At 41.1% G+C, this 18560-nt stretch overlaps 1 protein-coding gene across 2 annotated transcripts; it reads left to right on the forward strand.

The window, feature by feature from the left end:
- The first annotated feature begins 1172 nt into the window (after window positions 1–1172).
- Window positions 1173–18242, forward strand: LOC149322258 (centromere protein X-like). 2 transcript variants are annotated; one of them, XM_089538095.1, is made up of 5 exons: window positions 6583–9926; window positions 11656–11707; window positions 13684–13737; window positions 15221–15309; window positions 15513–18242. In XM_089538095.1, the coding sequence occupies exons 1-5, from the start codon at window positions 9870–9872 to the stop codon at window positions 15525–15527; spliced, it is 267 nt and encodes an 88-aa protein (XP_089394221.1). In that variant the 5' UTR covers window positions 6583–9869; the 3' UTR covers window positions 15528–18242. The 2 variants fall into 2 exon arrangements, with proteins under 2 accessions (XP_089394211.1, XP_089394221.1); XM_089538085.1 differs by lacking the exons at window positions 6583–9926; window positions 15221–15309; window positions 15513–18242 and adding exons at window positions 1173–1305; window positions 14663–14845.
- The last annotated feature ends 318 nt before the right edge of the window (window positions 18243–18560 follow it).

Here is an 18560-nt window from a genome sequence, read left to right on the forward strand (position 1 = left end):
ACAAGGCTGTTGAAGATCATGCAGCGGGGGAAAGAAAATGAAAATGTTAGAGAGTCACAGTCCCACATTTTGTTAAGATGTCGTTTTTGTTTTTTAACATGTACACTTCTCCCTCCACGTTCTCTGGGGCTTGGGCACAGGACCCTGTGAATGTGGATAAGCCACAAATAACCAAAACACTGTGTTTTTACCTGAGAGAACACCTCTCTGCCTGGAATCTCTAGGTCCTCCAGTGCAACTCTGTGGTCAACTTCTGCTAAAGAGACACAGAGCATAGAACTGCACTGGAGGAGCTACAAAGGCCTACTGGAGTGTTCTTTCTAGGAATCTTTTAGATCCTTCTGTGTGACTTTTGGTTAAGGTTGACCATAGAGCTGCACTGGAGGACCTAGATATTCCTAGAGAGAACATATTAATAAAATATGTGAATAATCAAATCTGCAAAAGCCAAAGCTCCAAATATGGAGGGACAAGTGTATTTTATTATTTTAGCAGCTATCTATTTCAACTGTGTAATAATTTAATTCCTTCTTAATACACCTCTTTCCTATGTTTTTAATTGTATCGTCCTTTTAATATTGTGAAACCGCTCTGACTCCCAGTTCTGGGAAAGGAGTGGTATACCAATTAGTATAATAATAATAATAATATTAATAACTGTTGTTGTTAATAAGAGGGTCTGGAGTGGTATCAATGCAGACAGAGGACACTCCTCTCTTTGGCCACAAGGGCTCTGGGAAACAGATGTCCAAAACACACACTGCAGAAATAATCCAGTTTGAGACCGCTTCAACTGTCCTGGCTCAATGCTAGGGAATCCTGGGAACTGTAGTGTTGGGAGACATTGAGCCTTCTTCTCTGTCAGCGAGCTCACAACAAACTACAGTTCCCAGCATTCCCTAGCACTGAGCCAGGGCAGTTAAAGCGGTCTCAAACCGGATTATTTCTGGACGCAGCCAGAGTCATAAAACCCAGGTCGACAACAACGACATCTTGACAAAAGGTAGGCTTTTAGTCTCTAACTTCAGTTACTTACTGAGCCAGAGGAAGCGGGAAGCCAACTACAACTCCCAGAGTGCCCCGCGCGGGGGACAGGTGGAGGAAACCCCGCTCACCACCGGAAGTGACGGAAAATGACGGGCGAGAGCACAAGCGTATGAAAGAGAGAGAGTGAGGGAGGGGAGAGACTACATTTCCCGGCATGCTGTGCGTGAGCCTTCAACTGCGGCGGCGGCCGTTTCAGCGCCTCATCTGAACCAGCCTGACATGGAGGCCAGCGAAGAGAGCGTGAAGGGCTTCAAAAAGGTCGGCGGGGGCGGGAGGCAGAAAGCTCTGAGGGGGAGCGTTAAGAGTGGGGCAGAAGAGAAGGAAAGGACAGCCCTTCAAGCCATTGAGTCCCTGAAAGTCATAACAGGGACATGGGAGGGATGGTTGCAGCAGCTGCTGCGTGCTTTCAAGTCCAAGGACCCAAATGCATCTGAGGAAGTAGATAATAATACTAGATTATTATTATTATTATTATTATTATATTCCTTATATTATATTATTAATAATAATAATCTAGTATTATTATCTACTTCCTGGGATGCATTTGGGTCCTTGGACTTGAAAGCACACAACTACAACAACAACCATCTCTACACAATAATAATAATAATAATAATATCAATATCAAAAGCATCTGAGGAAGTAGACTTAACTTTAGGAAAGCTCATGCTGCCAATTTAATCCTATTTTAATATATTGTTTTTGTATGTTTTTAACTGTATGGCCTTTTTTAATGTTGTAAGCCGCCCTGAGTCCCAGTCTTGGGAGAAGGGCAGGATATGAATGTAATAATAATAATAATAATAATAATAGTATATTCCTTTCCGTCTCAAAGGTGCTAGAAGATTGTTGTGTGCCTTGAAGTCGTTTCTCACTTAGGGCCACCCTGAGGCGAACCTGCCGTGGAGTTTTCTTGCCCTTATCTGAGGCTGAGAGAGTGTGACTGGCCCAAGGTCACCCAGTGGGTTTCCATGGCTGAGCCAGGATTCGAACCCTGCTCTCCAGAGTCCAACGCTCAAACCCCTACCTCACACCGGCACTGTAAAGGGGTGGAGGGGGGACCCCCCTCATTCTAGTAGTGGGTTTGTGTGTGTGGAGAAGGACCATGAACTGGTCTTTGAGAGTGGAGAAGAGGTGGGGGGCTCAGGCAGGGCAAGCCCTAGGGCGGCTCTGCCTGTGGCAGGGTTAAAGGGAGCACCCCTGTGCCTTTTCCTGGGGCTTCAGTATATATGATGGTATGTACAGTATAGTGTATATATAGTATGTATGGGAATATATATATATATATATATATATATATATGAGTAAATATGGCCATAGCAGGGCGTGGAAAGGGCAGGGTCATCAGCTGCTCTCCTCTTCCTGGACATGTCCTCCATTTCAGTCATCTATCCAGGAGGAATTTTAAACTGTCTTCCATTCGGAGCCTGGCCAAGAAGCATGAATTTACATTTATATGAGTGTTATTAGCCTCTGTTTAAAAAATCTTCTCCATTTTTCTTGAATGTCCTACATTTTTGTGGCGCCATGTCTCATGCCCTAACTTCAAAGGACCAGATGTTCTAACTGCAAAGGAGGACAAGGCACTCCACAATGCAGGAAAAAATATAGGGCATTTCTAAATGAAAGTTAAAAACACTCCTAGAAATGTAAATTCATGCTGCTTGGTCAGGCTCAGAATGGAGGACAATTTGGAATTCCTCCTGGACAGAAGGCTGAAATGGAGGACGTAACCTGGGAAAGGATGACATCGGGCCACCCTGCTTATCCTCTTTTGCGGTTATTGTTAGTGTGGTTTGCGCAGCCTGCATAGGTTCACGTTGAAGCTTCATGCCAGGGTAGACACCAAGTAGCGTGTCATGGAGCCGTGTGGCTGTTCATGAATCTCCTTCGTTCCTTCTTGAAGCTGATAAAGCAGACTGAAACAGATATCTCTTCAAAGAGGCTCTTTAATCTTCAGTTGCTATATTTACAGAATGCAAAGCCGCTTTCACTATACATCCACCACCAAGTCTTCTGAGGCTTGTCCCTTATATACACTCATCATGCCATGCGGCCACTAAGCCTCTTCCTGCTGTGTCACCTTATTTCTTGTCCTCCAAGCAAGATGACTATGCATATTTTAATAATTGTATGGATGTCTGCTGTGAACCGCCCTGATGTTTCGAAGGGCGGTATACAAATAAAGTTTATTTATTTATTTTATTTTACAGTAGTTTGCAAGAACTCGACTAAAGGAAATAAAGGCTCTTTAATGAATAGCAATAACCTCCCTTAAAGGGTATAAATCAGGACCTTTTGTTTGAGATGTTGGTGGAGGGAGCACCAAGGAGGTGTACCTTCAAGCCTCCTGTCAATTTATAGCAACCCCATCTAGAGGGTTTTCTTAGGCAAGGAATATTCAGAGGTGGTTTTTGCCAGTTCCTTCTTCTGAAATACAGCCTACAGCACCTGGTATTTATTGGCAACCTCCCATCCAAGTACTCACCAGGGCTGATCCTGCTCAGCTTCCAAGATCAGATGGAAACTGCTTCCTTTAGGATATTTAGGCCTGTACCAAAAAGTACAAGGAGTAAGTGTAGTTCCAATTACAGTGCACCTGCATCATGCATTATACACTGGAAGAAGTGGTGCTGCGCGCCAGAAGAAACAATGACATGCACACCCATGGCAAGTGTGCACTGCCACAAACACTTGTAATGGGGCTCGAGCATATGCACTATTCCTTTTATGTTCAGCATTAAGCCTGCCTTTGCACTTCCACCTTTGACCTACCTTAGTACAGTGCGCCCTTCTTTTACGCGGGGTCCAGAACTGATCCCCCATGTAAAAGAACTGATCCCCTGTGTAAAAGAAGGGCGCACTGTACTAAGGTAGGTCAAAGGTGGAAGTACAAAGGCAGGCTTAATGCTGAACAATGACCACAGAAGAAATACATGAATTCAACCTAAACAATGAGGAAAGAGTTTACGTATCTAGGATCAATGAGGAAATTTAGATAGTTAAAAGAGTTTCCGTACTTAGGATCAAACATGGATCAGAATGGAAACTGCAGTCAAGAAATCAGAAGAAGACTAGGAGTGGGCAATTATGAAGGAACTAGACAAGATCCTAAAGAATAATGATATGTAAATAAACATTAAAGTTAGAATCATCCAAGCCACTGTATTCATCATCACCATGTATAGATACGAAAGCTGGATGGTGAAGAAAACAGATGGAAAGAGTATCATTTGAGATGTGGTGCTGGAGAAGAGTGCTGAGGAGACTATGGACAGCCAAAAAGATAAAGAAATGTGTTCTTGAAGACCAAGCCTGAAATATCCTTGGAAGCCCAGATGGTTGAATTGAGGCTGTCATACTTTGGCCACATCATGAGAAGGCATGAGTCACTAGAAAATACAATAATGCAAGGAAAGGTAGAGGGCAGCAGAAAATGAGGAAGACTGCATGCCAGATGGATAGACTCGATCAGAGGGGCCATGGGCCTGGATTTGCAGGATCTAACCAGAGTAGTGGAGGACAGGGAATTTTGGAGATGTCTCATCCACAGAGTCAACTAACAAAAAGGGAGGAAAACACTGGGTAAACTATACTAACAATTATAATGAATACAACCAAGGCGTATCGTTACTTGCAATATATATATATGTGTGTATGTGTGTAATAAATGTTAACTACAGCAGTGATAAAAAGTCTTGAAACAACAATCCACATAAAGCCGACTGTAGGAAATAACTCTTCTGTATCTTTTTGAATAATATCAATCTGCTATTCCATGCTTCCCAACCATAGGTCAGCTAGAATTAATAATGGTCACCAGGAACTTTGCAATTATTAATTCTAGCTGACCTATGGTTGGGAAGCATGGAATAGCAGATTGATATACTAATCCGGCATAGAATGTTTTTGCAATGCTGATGAAGACTTCTGTGAGTCGAAACGGGCACACATTACTCCGGAGGTAGCCGTCGATGTTAACCATTGAAGGACATTGCTACCATTGAAAAGTACACTGTTTATCTTCATGCTACCTATACTACCAGTGCTACAAATAATTCTTCTCATATGTTTTTGATTGGATATTTTGTGTGAAACAGCAGATTATTACTACTGCTGACACTCTGGAGACTCTACTCATATTTTTGGGACTATTATTCAAAAAGATACAGAAGAGTTATTTCCTACAGTCGGCTTTATGTGGATTGTTATTTCAAGACTTTTTATCACTGTTGTATTTAACATTTATTACACACACACACACACATTTTGCAAGTAATGATATGTCTTGGTTGTATTCATTATAATTGTTAGTATATACTGTAAGCCTTCTGCTTGTTTTGGTTTTCATCCACAGAGTTGCCATTAACTCAAGGGCAGTTAACAACAACAACAACAACAACCAAAGAGGTACCTGACTATATAATCTGGAGGGAGGGGAGAGATGAGGTGGTATTAGTGTTAAACCTACTCCATTGAAGCCAACCCTCTCTTGCCTAAAGGACTGTTAATGTCCTATGGCTGGATTTGTGAACAAGCCAAGGGTGCAGACCTACCATAATATTCTGCCTGCTTGAAGTTCAGTTTGCAGCCAGAAGTCAAAAGTTTTCATTTGCTATAGAAATCTGAGGCCGAGGAATATAGAAACCATGGTAATAATGAGTGTTGTAATAATGGGTGACTTCAGCTACTTTCATATTGCTTGGCTAAATGCTTGTCCATGGGTAGACAAGGAGGAGCATTTCTAGATACTGTATGTTAAATATGTGTTTCACAGATCAGTTGATGGAACTGACTACAGGGCTGTGCAAAATGGATTTGCTGTTGAAGTGATTGGAGATAGGGACCTTAGTAGGAACATGTATGTTGAATCTTGTACTTGAAAACTTCCAGTGTAATTGGGAAAGGAAGAGTCAACTGAGTTTCACATCCTCAGCACTTTATAAGTTTATTAAAGGAGATGAAATGGGTATAATAAATTAGGATTGGTAACAAGTATACAAGTGTAGTTGTTGAAGGCAAGAAGCCTTCATTAAAAAAAAATGGGGAGTCTTTAAAAAATGTGGAGGACACAAAAAAGTAGGAATTCTGGCAAAACAAGTGTAAGTTGTCCACAAGACAAGTAACTGTAAAAATAATCAAAAGAACATAGAAGCATACTGCTAAAAATACTTAGAACAAGTGAAACTTTTCTTTAAATAAATCAAAAGGAGGAACGAGGCAGGAAAGTGATTTATTGTTAAATGGTAAAGGTGTGAAATACTGTATTAGCTAAAGAAAGAGAGGAAGAGTGCACAGTAATTGAATTTCATGTATTAGTCTATATACTGTACTGTGGCAGATTCTGGACAGCAATTCACATGCAAGCCATTTTTGTAGGAGATGGTGCCTGAAGAACCAAGTGACAAGAGACAGTGTTTGAACCAAGAGAGTAAAAATGATTAATTCACTAGGCTCAGATGTTATACACATTTAAGACTTTTTAGAGCACTTAAAGGTGAAACAGTTGTACTTTAATAGTTGTATAAAAATATGTGCTTCCATTAATTTTTACAGTATTGCCATCAATGTACTTTGTGCCTTACAGAGGTACACTGGCAACACAAGTCACAATTTCCAAGGCACTTGCTGTCTAAAATAGTGGGGAAATGACCAAGGATCAGGATGGGTTAAGGGTAGCCAGGGAATAATGCAAGCACAGGTCATTATGTATACTTGATTTTAAAAAAAAGATCCAGGAGGAGAGTAAGGCTAGATGGCCTCACATATACCCTTTGTAAACTGCTAAAAAACATGATTCAGGTGTTGTTATTATTAACCATGTAGAAAAACAAGCTTTGCAGAATTGTTTCTGGGAGTGAAATGATGTCTCGCCAGTTGTTTGAAATTCTTTAGGAGTACTAACAAGTATGTGAATCGGATGATCTGCTAGACATATACAGTACTTGGATTTCCAGAAAAGCATTTGGTAAAGATTCTTGAATAAACTAAGCAGTCCTTGCTTAAGAAAACAGGTCCTTTTATGGCAGAGATAGTCAATCTGTTTCATTCCTGGTGGCTGTTGCAGTATTCGGTGGGATAACTCCCATTTCTGGTATATGGCACTCTAACGTGCTTGTCCCCCTACCCTCACACTCTGTCGTACAGACACATCCACAAGATATATAGTGTATTGTAAGCACAGTTCTTGCAAAGAAGGAAATAAGAGTCTCTCCACCAGGTTCTGAGCTGGGAATGGTGTTATTTGACTTGTTTATACATCATCTGGGATCAGGGTTGAGCAATGCATGAGCTCAGTCTGTAGATGGCATCAGAACATCATGGAAACTAAAGGGATTTCTTCAGTGTTGGTGAATAGGCAGCAAAATGGCAAATGTAATTCACTGCAAAATGATTGTTGTGTTCTTTCAGGTTGTTTCCAACTTATGGTGATGCTGAGGTATAGGGCAAAACAAACCTGGTTTTACATATGTATTGATAGGGTCTGAACTGATGGTGAGAGAGAAGATCTCTATGGTAGATAGTTTAATAAAAGATTAATTTGAGATATGTGATGGTCAGCAGTGAAAAAGGCCACGCCAATGCTAGAGATGATTATTATGAAAAAGGCTGAAAACAAAATAGCCCTGTTTTAATGCCCTTAGTAAAATCAGTGGCACTGCAGCTGCATTTAGAATAAAGCATAGAGTTCAAAAAGAGCATAGTAGGTGCAGAAAATGGTCAAAATGATTTAGGGAGTGAGAGTATTTTTCTTATGGCAAGAGGCTACAGCAGTTGAGGATCTTAGTAACAGAATGACTGGACAGACAAAATAGATAAAATTATGCAGTCTTGGATAAAATGGATAGAGGAAAAAGTTTTCTCCTCTCAGAATACATGATTTTGAGATGCTTCAGTAAAAATTGTTCTAAGGAGATTTGGGACAGCCAAATGAAAATACAGCCGCCCCTCCGTTTTCGTGGACTTGGGATCCACATCCCTCACTTATGTGTGAGCAGCAAATGGAGGGGGACAGAATGGGGTGTACACCTGTGGGTGCATGCTGCCATTCAGGCCAAAGGGGCTTGAATATTGGTGGTTTTTACAGGGGGGGTCCAGAACAGATCCCCTGCGAAAACGGAGGGGCAACTGTACTGCTTCATTTTGTACATAGTTAACATATAGAATTCACTGCCAGAAGATGTAGTGATGTCCACTAGTGTACAAAAATAAGTTAGAGAAATTTAGGATGTGTTTCTCAATGGCCATTGGTCATTATAGCTAAATGGAATTTCCCAGGTTTAGAAGCCACATGACTCTGAGTATTGGTTGGTTGGTAAGTTGGGCAATGAACATGGCAGGCTTTCTGTGTTCATGTTCTGCTTCTGGCAGCATCTGTTTCCCAATATGGGAGATAAGATGTGGGACTAAATGAGCTCATGATCTGATCCAGCAAAGCTCTGTCTTTCTGTATGATGTTTCCCTGTGGCTATTTTGTTATCTTGTTTAACTGTTTAAATGGCATATTTTTTAGCTTTCTTCTCCAAAATGGTTCGTAATTTACTTGAACCAAGCTTAAAGAAATGCATACATATGAATCTCTCATTCTCTCAGTCTTGCTTTTGGAAAGTACAGGTGTACATCAGTTAATAAATAGCAATAGCATTTATATTTCTGTACCACTTAATAGTGAATTCAGCACCCTGTATGTGGTTTACAATCTGTAAGTCAATTGCCCCCAGCAAGCTGGATCTAGGATCCCTTATTGTGGATGCATGGGCAGCAAAACAGAGAGAAAAGTGGACGAGCCTACCTTACCAGTTATCCCTAGCATGTTAAAAAAGCATAGAGCTATACATTTGACCATTAAAATGGAAATCATAAGAAAAGTGGAGGTGAGTGAAAGAGAAAGTAATCACTGGATGAATTTTGGAAGAACCTCTAAAGTGAGCTCGGGAAGGTTCAAAAATTTTTGTTCACTTATGCAAGGCCAACCTGACTTGTTTCATTTCACATGTACATATTGTTATGAATAAAAGGTTTGCTGAGATGTGTTGGTTTTTTTTGTGTGTGTGTGGTGTAGGAACCCATACCTATTCTTTGGAGGTGATCTCTAGCTCTGACCAACATTTCTGTTAAAGAAGTAATGCTTAAGAATTAATCTACTTGCTGAACTGTGGGTATACCTGTAAAATCTCTCTCTCTTTCTTCATGTGGAAGTTGGCTGCTAAATTAGTTATATTCAGCTGACAAAAGAAAAGAGTTTTTCCGGGCACTTCTAAATAGATGCAGTAGGTAGTGTTAGGGTCTAGTTAATTTTTTCCTTTTTTTTTTCTTTTCTTTTAGTATATCTAGAGTTGGGGTGGGCAATGAAATGAGTTATATTCTCAAATTCTACTTTTATTTACCTGTGTGACAAAGATGTAAACATGTAGGATTAGTTCATACATAGCAGCATATTTTTTTGTTTCTAAGTATGCAAAAATGATCTACAGGGTTATTTTCCATCATGCTTTGAGTCCCCATAGACGCCTTAGAATCATAGAATCGTAGAGTTGGAAGAGACCACAAGGGCCATCCAGTCCAACCTGCTGCCATGCAGGAACTCTCAAAGCATACCTGATTTGTTGGCTGACCAAAGAGAGAGCCTCTGTGTAGAAGTCAAGGGCAGCTGTCTTTTGTTCTCCCGGCAAGAAGGGGATGAAAGCAGCCATCTTGTCCCACAAAAACTTGGGACCCATGCAAGTTTGCATGTTACTCATCTTAGCAGAAAGGGCAGCCGAGGAGAAGAAGCGTCATCCAAAAATATCACTGTGTCTACCTCCCTTGTCAACTGGAGCAGAATGTATCTTGCCAGAAGATTTAGATGTAGACTCAACCACCAAGGAGATAGGAGTAGGGTGAGTGAAGAAATAAGCTGCTGTGTCAGGTTGAACCTTGTAAAGACCTTCTAACTTACCAGAATCAAAACAAAATTTTGCAAAAGAAAAAAAAAGAGACAGCTCTAAAATGCCCTCTGGGAGGTCAGGATTGCCCAAAAGCATGTCCCCAGACGTGTATAGGAGATACAGCAGCAGGTACAGGGAGAGTGTGGCCCTTCTAAGGTCTACTGAAGGATTACCGCAGCCCCATAGTCTTCCATGGTTGCCCACCCCTGAGCTAAAGGCTAAAGCCCATAAGCCATGCTGTTGTATGCAAAGGATGTCATTTTAAAAATGAAGATCCTACCTCAGTGTTTTCCAAACTTTAGTCCTCCAGATGTTTTGGACTTCAGCTCCCAGAAACTCTAGCCAGGTTGGCCAACTATCAGGAATTCTGGGAGTCCTAAGTCCTAAATATCTGAGGACTAAAGTTTGGGAAACACTGCAAGCTGAATGCATTTGAGATCAGCCCTGTTCAAGCATTTAAGTTCATAGTATTAGACATATCTAAGCAATATGATTTCAAAGGATTAAGGGGGAAGACTGTAGGTCAGCAGTGGAGCACAGTCTTTACAATAAAAAAGGTCCCATGTTGATCTCTGGCATCTTTGGTCTTCTTTTCTGACACTCTGAATTATATTGTACAATGCCTAATAATTACCCTGTACTCATGACCTACCTGCTAGATTTGCATTTGCCAGACTCCAGTTTTCTGAAGCATTCTCAGTGGTCCAAAACACACTGCAGTAATAATCCAGTTTGAACCTGCTTTACCTGCCCTTGGCTCAGTGCTAGGGAGTTCTAGAAACAGTAGTTTTGTGAGACATTGAGCCTTCTCTGTCAAAGAGTTTTGGTGCCACAATAAACTACAATTCCCAGGATTCTCTAGCACTGAGCCAGGGCAGGTAAAGTGGTCTGAAACTGGATTATTTCTGCAGTGTGTTTTGGACCTTAGATTCAGTTTTGGGAGTTAATCCTCTCTTTAGGTTATGTTGGTTCCGGGTTGCTGAGATTAAGAACAGAAAAACCAATTAAATTCCACATATATAAAAATAATAACGTCTCTGTTTAAAAGCTGTAAATGTAAACCTATAATGAGGTGCTGATCATATGCAAATTTATTTGCACATAATAGATGAGTCAACTAAAATGTTTTAATACACTGAGGTCTTCACTCCCATACATGGGTAATCTTTAGGAATATGGGAAGAGACCTGTTCTGTTGCTGTACCCAAGGAACAGAACTCATTGTTCTGATCCACACAGTCCCTTTTTTGATTGGTTGTTCTTGTTCCCAAAGACTAACAACTGCCATCCCACCATTCCTCAGGGGAATTCTGTCATAAATAGAGGCAAGAGCTGGTCTTTGCTGGAAAGAGTGTAGCTTTCAGAAGATGAGAAGGCTTGTGGATAAGGGTAGCAGTAGGAAAAATAAGGGTGGATGTTGAGGCCAATTATGTGGTCTCTGTGTAGGAATGGAAGATCGGCATCAGTATGTGTTGCCCTCCAGCTCAAAGAGAATGAAATGCAAAATTGGTAAGGTAATATATTTTATTTGACCAGATTCTTTTGATGTATCCCTACACCAACAGAAGTTGATCTCATTAAAGATATTGCTTTACCTATTTTATATCTCTTTGAAATGGAAGGACAGAGAGATTCACTTTTTCTCCATTAACACCCCTTGATGGATTCCCTTTCCGTGCAGGAGACCGTGAACAAAATGCTCCAGCTCCACTTCAAAGATGACAAAACACGAGGTAATTGCTTTCCCTTCTGTCTCAATAAAGAGGCCAATTCTTGCTGGAGATTTTTCCCAAATTTTACTGTAGAGATCAAGCCCTAGAACCTTAGAAGATCCTTCTGAACTGCAAGTGGTTCTAATTCCAGGGCTCCACAAGACTTCAATTGGTACCAAAAAGTGACGCACATTACTGTTCTAAGATAAATATTATTGTAGTAAATGATTCAGCAGAGAAGTTTCATCGTCCTTTTACTGATGGGTCCAGCATCTCCTTGCAGCAAATGCTAGAAGTGGGCCCCTAAACAACTAATTCATAGAATCATAGATTTAGAAGAGAGAATAAGGACCATCCCGTCTAACCTCCTGCTATGCAGGAATACACAAAGCAGTGGCATCACTAGGGGTGTGTTGACTGCATCAGGTGAGACCCTAAGGGGGTGACACCAGTGCTCCTCAGACATCTGCATTTTGGCAGAAATTTTTACCTTTAAATTACAATATCATACACACAGAATAAATGTGTTTACATATACATAGTTTCATATGGTTAAAGTGAAAATTTGATAAACGTGATGGCATTCACCTGTATCTCTTCAAAATGCTGAAGAGCTGGTGTGAGAGGGGTGATACCCGGTGGGAGAAGAAAGGAGAGGCCTCAGTGTTTTTTTCCATTAAAATTTCAAATTTTAATTTTAAATTTTTAAAAAAGTTTTAATTTTTTTAAAAAATCTTTAAAAATATCACATTTTACCAAATTTTCACTTTAACCGCATGAAATATATAAATTTAATTTTGCTAGCTGTTTATGTGACAACTATTACCATTACATTCAGTGATATATGGGAATTACATTTTATAAGTAAATGAGTACCAAAAATTACTAAGGATCCTGTATGGTGTGAGGGAGGAGGTCAATGGTGGGGGGGGGGGGTAACACTATGAGTACTGCTCTGGGTGATATCAACCCTAGTGAATCAGTGCACTTCTGACAGATGGCCAGGCAGCCTCTGTTTAAAAACCTCCAAAGAAGGAGACTCCACCACCCTCTGAAGGAGTGTGTTCCACTGTCAAACAGCTCTTATTATCAGGAAATTCTTCCTAATGTTTAGATGGCATCTCTTTAGCTTGAATCCATTGCTCCACTGTTCTCTGGAGCAGCAGAAACAAGCTTGCTCCATCCTTAATATGATGTCCCTTCAAATATTATTAAAGATGACTATCATGTCACCCCCTTAGCCTTCTCTTCCTCAGGCTAAACATACCCAGCTCCCTAAGCACTTCTCATAGGACATGGTTTCCAGACCTTTCACCATTTTGGTTGCCCTCCTCTAGACATAGTCCAGTTTGTCAATATCCTTCTTGAATTGTGGTGCCCAGAAATGGACACAATATCCCAGGTGAGGTCTAACCAAAGCAGAATAGAGTGGTACTTTTACTTCCCTCCATCTTATTCCTATTGATGCAGACTAGAATTGCATTTGCTTTCTTAGCAATTGCATCACTTTGCATGTTGTCCAGACTATCTCATGGCCAGTGTTCAAGATCCCTTTGGTTGGCTACAAGTTCTCAGCTGAAGTACCTACTCCCTTGACTCAGCAAGGCCAATGAAAGATGGATTCCCAAGGGTTATAGTGCAAAAGTGAACAAAGGAAATTAGTGTGAAGGGCTGACTATCTCTCATCCCTATAGCTGTGAGAACTGTGCAAGCAGGTTGATGGTAGGAAAATATACTCCCCTAGTGAAGCAGCATATCTTTTCCCAGCCTTAAACTGCCAAAAACAAAACTAGCTAGCAGAACATACTAAATACTAATTAACCCTTTCTGTGTCATGTTTGGTCATGATTCTAACAAGCACTTTAAAACCTACATGGCTGATGGCAGAGGACATGCTTACTGTAACTGCTTTCGGCTGTGGGCAGAGATAACTATGCTGTGGAAGAGACATTGTTGATCACTTGGCTCATGATAACTTTCCTCTCCTCTCTTCTCAGTCAGTGGTGATGCTGTCTTGTTGATGGCAGAAATACTTAAAGTATTTGTTCGAGGTAAGTTGTTATGGGATCCATCTTTTTTCCATGGAATGGCAGTCACAGATGGATGGCATGGTCTATGGAAGAGTGAGATTTAATGCACAATTCAGCATTCTATTTAGTTCCATTTTAATTTTTTGTTTAAGCAATGTCAGCCTTTCTGCAAGGTTAGAAACCAGTACCAACTAAAACCAGAACCTGGAATGGTCTAGAAGAGCTTCCAAGCTGCTCTGAGAACATTTCTAAAGAGTGGCGTATAAATACAATCAATCAATCATTGTCATTTGTCTTTACTCTTTTGAAGGAAAAAAATCCCACATTCTGAAACTCAGGGATAGAATCATATTGTTGGACTGCCTCTCCCAGCATTCCTCACCATTGGCTATGACAGCCGAGGTGCTGGTAATGAAAGTCAAGTAATATTTGGAGGACTGTATGATTTCCATTCTTTCTCTAGAACAGTGGTTCCCAACCTTTTCTATGTCCCACACCCCTAGGAAACGTTTGATTAATGTCCCCCCCACAAGTAATATCACATTTGAAGATGAAGTCCTAATTTCTAATTTTTGTACCATATACAGTTGACTCTCGGTATCCACAGATCCCATTGTTCTCGATGGTGGCACGTCCACACCATTAGGGACAATGGGACTTTGCCACCGGGCCACCCAAAGCCTGCCTTGTTGTTCTCACGGTGGGGGCAGCATGGGGCTGCCTCTTTTTCCTCCTCCGCCTCTGCCGCCACTCCCCCCTCCACGCGGGCTTGCCATCCGCCTGCAGATACGGAGGACCTACTGTACAATACTGCAGGTGAACAAATTTCACTTAAAAAAAACAATAAGCTTTTAACTCAATGCATAAAATGCAAATGTAAATTGAACAATTAGATTCTAATTTATTCAGAAAAAAATGAAAGTTGACTTGTGACTTGTCACTCTAGGATACAAGCTACTCTTTGTCACATCCTCTGAAATTCCTTCTTCCACCCCTGGGGGCTTGAGCATTCCAGGTTGGGAACTCCTCCCCTACATTGTTCACAGAATCTTTGTTAGTTGCAGAATTTGATTTCTGGTCCCAATTAAGTTTGCACATGTGTGTTTAATTATGCTTCCACCTGATTTTATGGCACTTAGGACTCATCTGATAGTTTAAATTTAGGATCTATTTCTTGGCAGCTCTGTGGCTCTTCATGCTTGGTTGGTTATGTGTACCATGCCCATACAGAGTTGGGCACACATGTTGTTTGGGATCATTGACTCTGGAGATCTTGTTCAGTCTTGAGTGAACCATACATACCAAGTGATGAGAGTCCAGCACTTCTTCCTAAGCATCAGTCTTAATGCTCTGGATGGGCAAATGTGTTACACATATGTACAAGGCTGATGAGAAGAAGCCCCCAAAATACCTTCCCTTCCTATTTCCTTTAAGACTCCACTCTTTCATAAAGACCTTTCTTGCTGTATCCCTGACAGCTTCTTTTGGTTTTTTGGTGTTGCAGAAGCAGCAGCGCGAGGATCACGACAAGCTCAGACGGAGGACCTGACCCAGGTGGATGTGGAGCATGTGGAAAAAGTGCTGCCACAGCTAGTATGTAAATCCCAACTCAAATTCCACAGCTAACAAGATAAGGTTGTGGGTGAAGGCAACTTAATCCCCTTCCTTCATGGGTATGTTGGCTTTCAATAATACCCTCAACTAGGCAATTCTAACTTAAGTAAGTCAGGTAATTAATGTGGAGATAGTGCCTTGGTGTTCACAATGTAAAAATTCTTTTTTTTTTTTTTTTACAGCTTCTGGACTTCTAGAAACTGCAGATCTTGCATTCCTGTTACCAGAAGAACTTTGGATTGACTGCTGCAGCAAAGTGGACCACAGCCTTTTAAACAGAATCTCTTCCAGAGTGACTGCGCTGACTAGAATGATAGTCTTAATCAGTGTTCCCTCTTCTTAGTTACCGCTATTTTTGCCATCTTTCATCCTAAGTGCCTGCTGGCTAATCGAATGTTGAAAGGGCTGGAATCTTTTCTTTTTTGTGATCAAACTGCCGAAGTCAATGGCACCTAGCCATCTGAGACTTTGCCCCATCCTTCTGCTTCCCATTCACAGCCAGGCAGAGCCTCCACTTTTCCGATGGGAGAAACAGGTGCCTTCCTGTAGGGGTGTGTGGAAAGAGTGAGTCTGCCTGGAAGCTTTCCCTGCCCTGTGGGCTCTCATCACCTCTGCAGGCGCTTTAAAGGCCGGCTTCAGGCTGTGTCTGCTGTCTGAGCTTTTAAACAGGAGCCGAGACCCAGGTCTGTGCCAACAGCAGGTACCTGATCTTTATTTTATAAATAAACAGTGCATGTCCCTCAACCTTTTCCAGCATTCCATTGGGGCCATGACATCAAAGAGTGCTTGGAACCTTTTAACCATTTGATATTCCCCTCAGAAGCTGCTTCCCTCTGCTATAAATTTGTTCTCACAAAGAAACTTCAATAAATCAAAAATAGTCTCTCTCCCTTTTGCAAGCTCCTTGTTGCAATTAATCATAGAAAGTCAAGTAGCTTCAAAGGGTTGTTTGGCCTTACCCCCAACCCACCCCCTCTTTTTAGGACGAAAGAAAAACTTTCAAAAACGGGCAGAATAACAAACAGCATGTGTGAGGATCCCACATCACGCAGGACCCGGCCCTTCTGTCAGCAGGGGAGAGGGAAGCTGTGAAATAGTAAACCTTACACATGGAAGAGGCAAGGCAGAACCCCACAACATGGCTGCATTGCAAAATAAAGGCTAGGCCTGCTGAGGACAAAGGAACAGCATCTTAAGGTACCTGCTCAGCAGTGCAGTACCTGTGTACTCAAAAGTGGAGTTTACTCCTACCTAGAGAGGCAGTATTGCTGTCACTCGGAAGTTAGTATGCAATGGACACCAGTAGTTTGCCAACATTGTTTCTAATGTACCAGTTGCTCCATGTTAATAATAGACAAAAGGACTTTATATGCTTTTTCTGACACACTCAGTGCTGGATATAGCTGTGAAGACACAGGAGGAAGATTAGATGGAATGCTACTGCTCCTCAGAGCAGACATCTGAAATACCATGGTTTGTAAATTGGTAGTTGGCACGAAGCATGTAAATGCTCTTTTTCTTTCCCTTCGTCAGCTTCAACCATAGGTTAGTATTTATTGGCACTAGTGCTAAACAGAGCTCCCATTTTAATGAGCTGAAAGCAGGACCTGAGGTAGCTTTGTAGGAGGGCCAAGGGGAAAACAGTTTAAAAAAATAACACCCTAAAACTGTTTGTTTAAACTTTATTTTTGTTTTGGTTTAAACAAGGTTTTTACCATTAATATGTAGGACTACAACAATATAGAACCAGATCAGAAAATTAAGTAGTTAAATGCAATTTAGAGGCTACGACCACTAGCTTAATTAATAATTGTTCTTTTAAAAAGTGCTCTTTTAAAGCAAGTTGATTTGATTAACTTACATTAACTGAAGAATTTGTTTCTGAATGACATTTTTTGTGTTATAAAATGAAGAGATTAAAAAGAAGCATCTGACACTGGATACTGGTCTAAGAGTGAAGAACTGCCAAAAATCTCTTAAAGTTAAAATGTTCAAATTCAAACAATGTTCAAATTCAAACAATCATTGTTCTTCCAGAAAGAGGGTTAGAAAATAGTAATAACAACCAGGCTTACTTACACACCTGCATACACATATATGGATAATCAATTAAAAAACCTGTTTTTTAACGAATGTCATTTGGTTTAAGCCAACCAGGTTTAAACCAGCCAATAAGCTTTATAGATACCTGTTAGCATCTGTGCAAACTTACAGTTATCCATAGAACACAGGGGCAAAGAAAGGGAAGGAAGAGCATGCATGCTATGGCTAATGGCTTCAATTGCAAAGTTTAGGAGACGGAAAGAAAATGTGGCCTGCAGTTTCCATCACAAAGAGGAAATGAGGCAACTGAACATGTGGTCTCTCAGCCATGCAAGGGATTGCTCTGAAGACAGGTATCACACACCCTTCACCTCTTCCCACCTGAAATACAAACAGAAAAGGACAGGTTGCTTACCTGTAACAGTATTTCTTCGAGTGGTCATCTGCGAATACATACAAACGGGTTTCACTGCGCCTGCGCAGTGCTGTTCGGAAACTTCTGGAATCACTGGGCAAAGTTTACTTTGCAATATATAGAAACTTTTTGGCGGTAACTCCGCCCACCCGTTATAAGGTCCCTGCCTTCCTGCTCTTTTCCCCAGTTCCGCAATTTTTCTGCCAAGCAGGCGATGGAAAGAGCCAATGAGAGCAGGACACTGAGGGGACGGACGGGTGGGATTTGTATGTATTCGCAGATGACCACTCGAAGAAATACTGTTACAGGTAAGCAACCTGTCCTTCTTCTTCGTGGTCTCTGCGAATCATACAAATGGGTTTAGACTGACAAGCTTAGGTATGCGGCGGAGGGAGTGTCCTGAAACCAAAGCTATGGTAAACCAAAGGTATATTTATTAAAACAATAAACACCTTGAACCATAAAGGGAGTCAGTCTTTTTGTTACTGTACGAACCAAACATAGCAACAACATTGCTAAACCTGAGAATGGGAGATAAGGTCGTGCAAGACCATCCCATTGAATTTGTGCAAATCAACCTTCAACAGAATGCAACTCAAAGGCATTATATACATAAATGCTGAAACACAACCATCAGTAGTGCAATCAATGCAACCCTGAAACCAACACAGCCCTCCCGAAAGCTGCTTCTCGGATGGCCCTGGTGTCCAGCCTATAGTGCTTTATAAAAGTCAATGGCTGGGACCAGACAGCAGTCTTACAGACATCCTCC

The sequence above is a fragment of the Sceloporus occidentalis genome, unplaced genomic scaffold, assembly GCF_023333645.1.
Source record: "Sceloporus occidentalis isolate IW3139 unplaced genomic scaffold, rSceOcc1.0.p SCAF_1, whole genome shotgun sequence".
NCBI classification, from domain to species: domain Eukaryota; kingdom Metazoa; phylum Chordata; class Lepidosauria; order Squamata; family Phrynosomatidae; genus Sceloporus; species Sceloporus occidentalis.

Coding starts and splice junctions, on each gene's coding strand:
- LOC149322258 (XM_089538085.1), top strand. CDS start 1,267: ATGGAGGCCAGCGAAGAGAGCGTGAAGGGCTTCAAAAAG. Junction 1,306..11,655: donor GCGTGAAGGGCTTCAAAAAG/GTCGGCGGGGGC, acceptor CTTTCCGTGCAG/GAGACCGTGAACAAAATGCT. Junction 13,738..14,662: donor ACTTAAAGTATTTGTTCGAG/GTAAGTTGTTAT, acceptor TTGTCACTCTAG/GATACAAGCTACTCTTTGTC.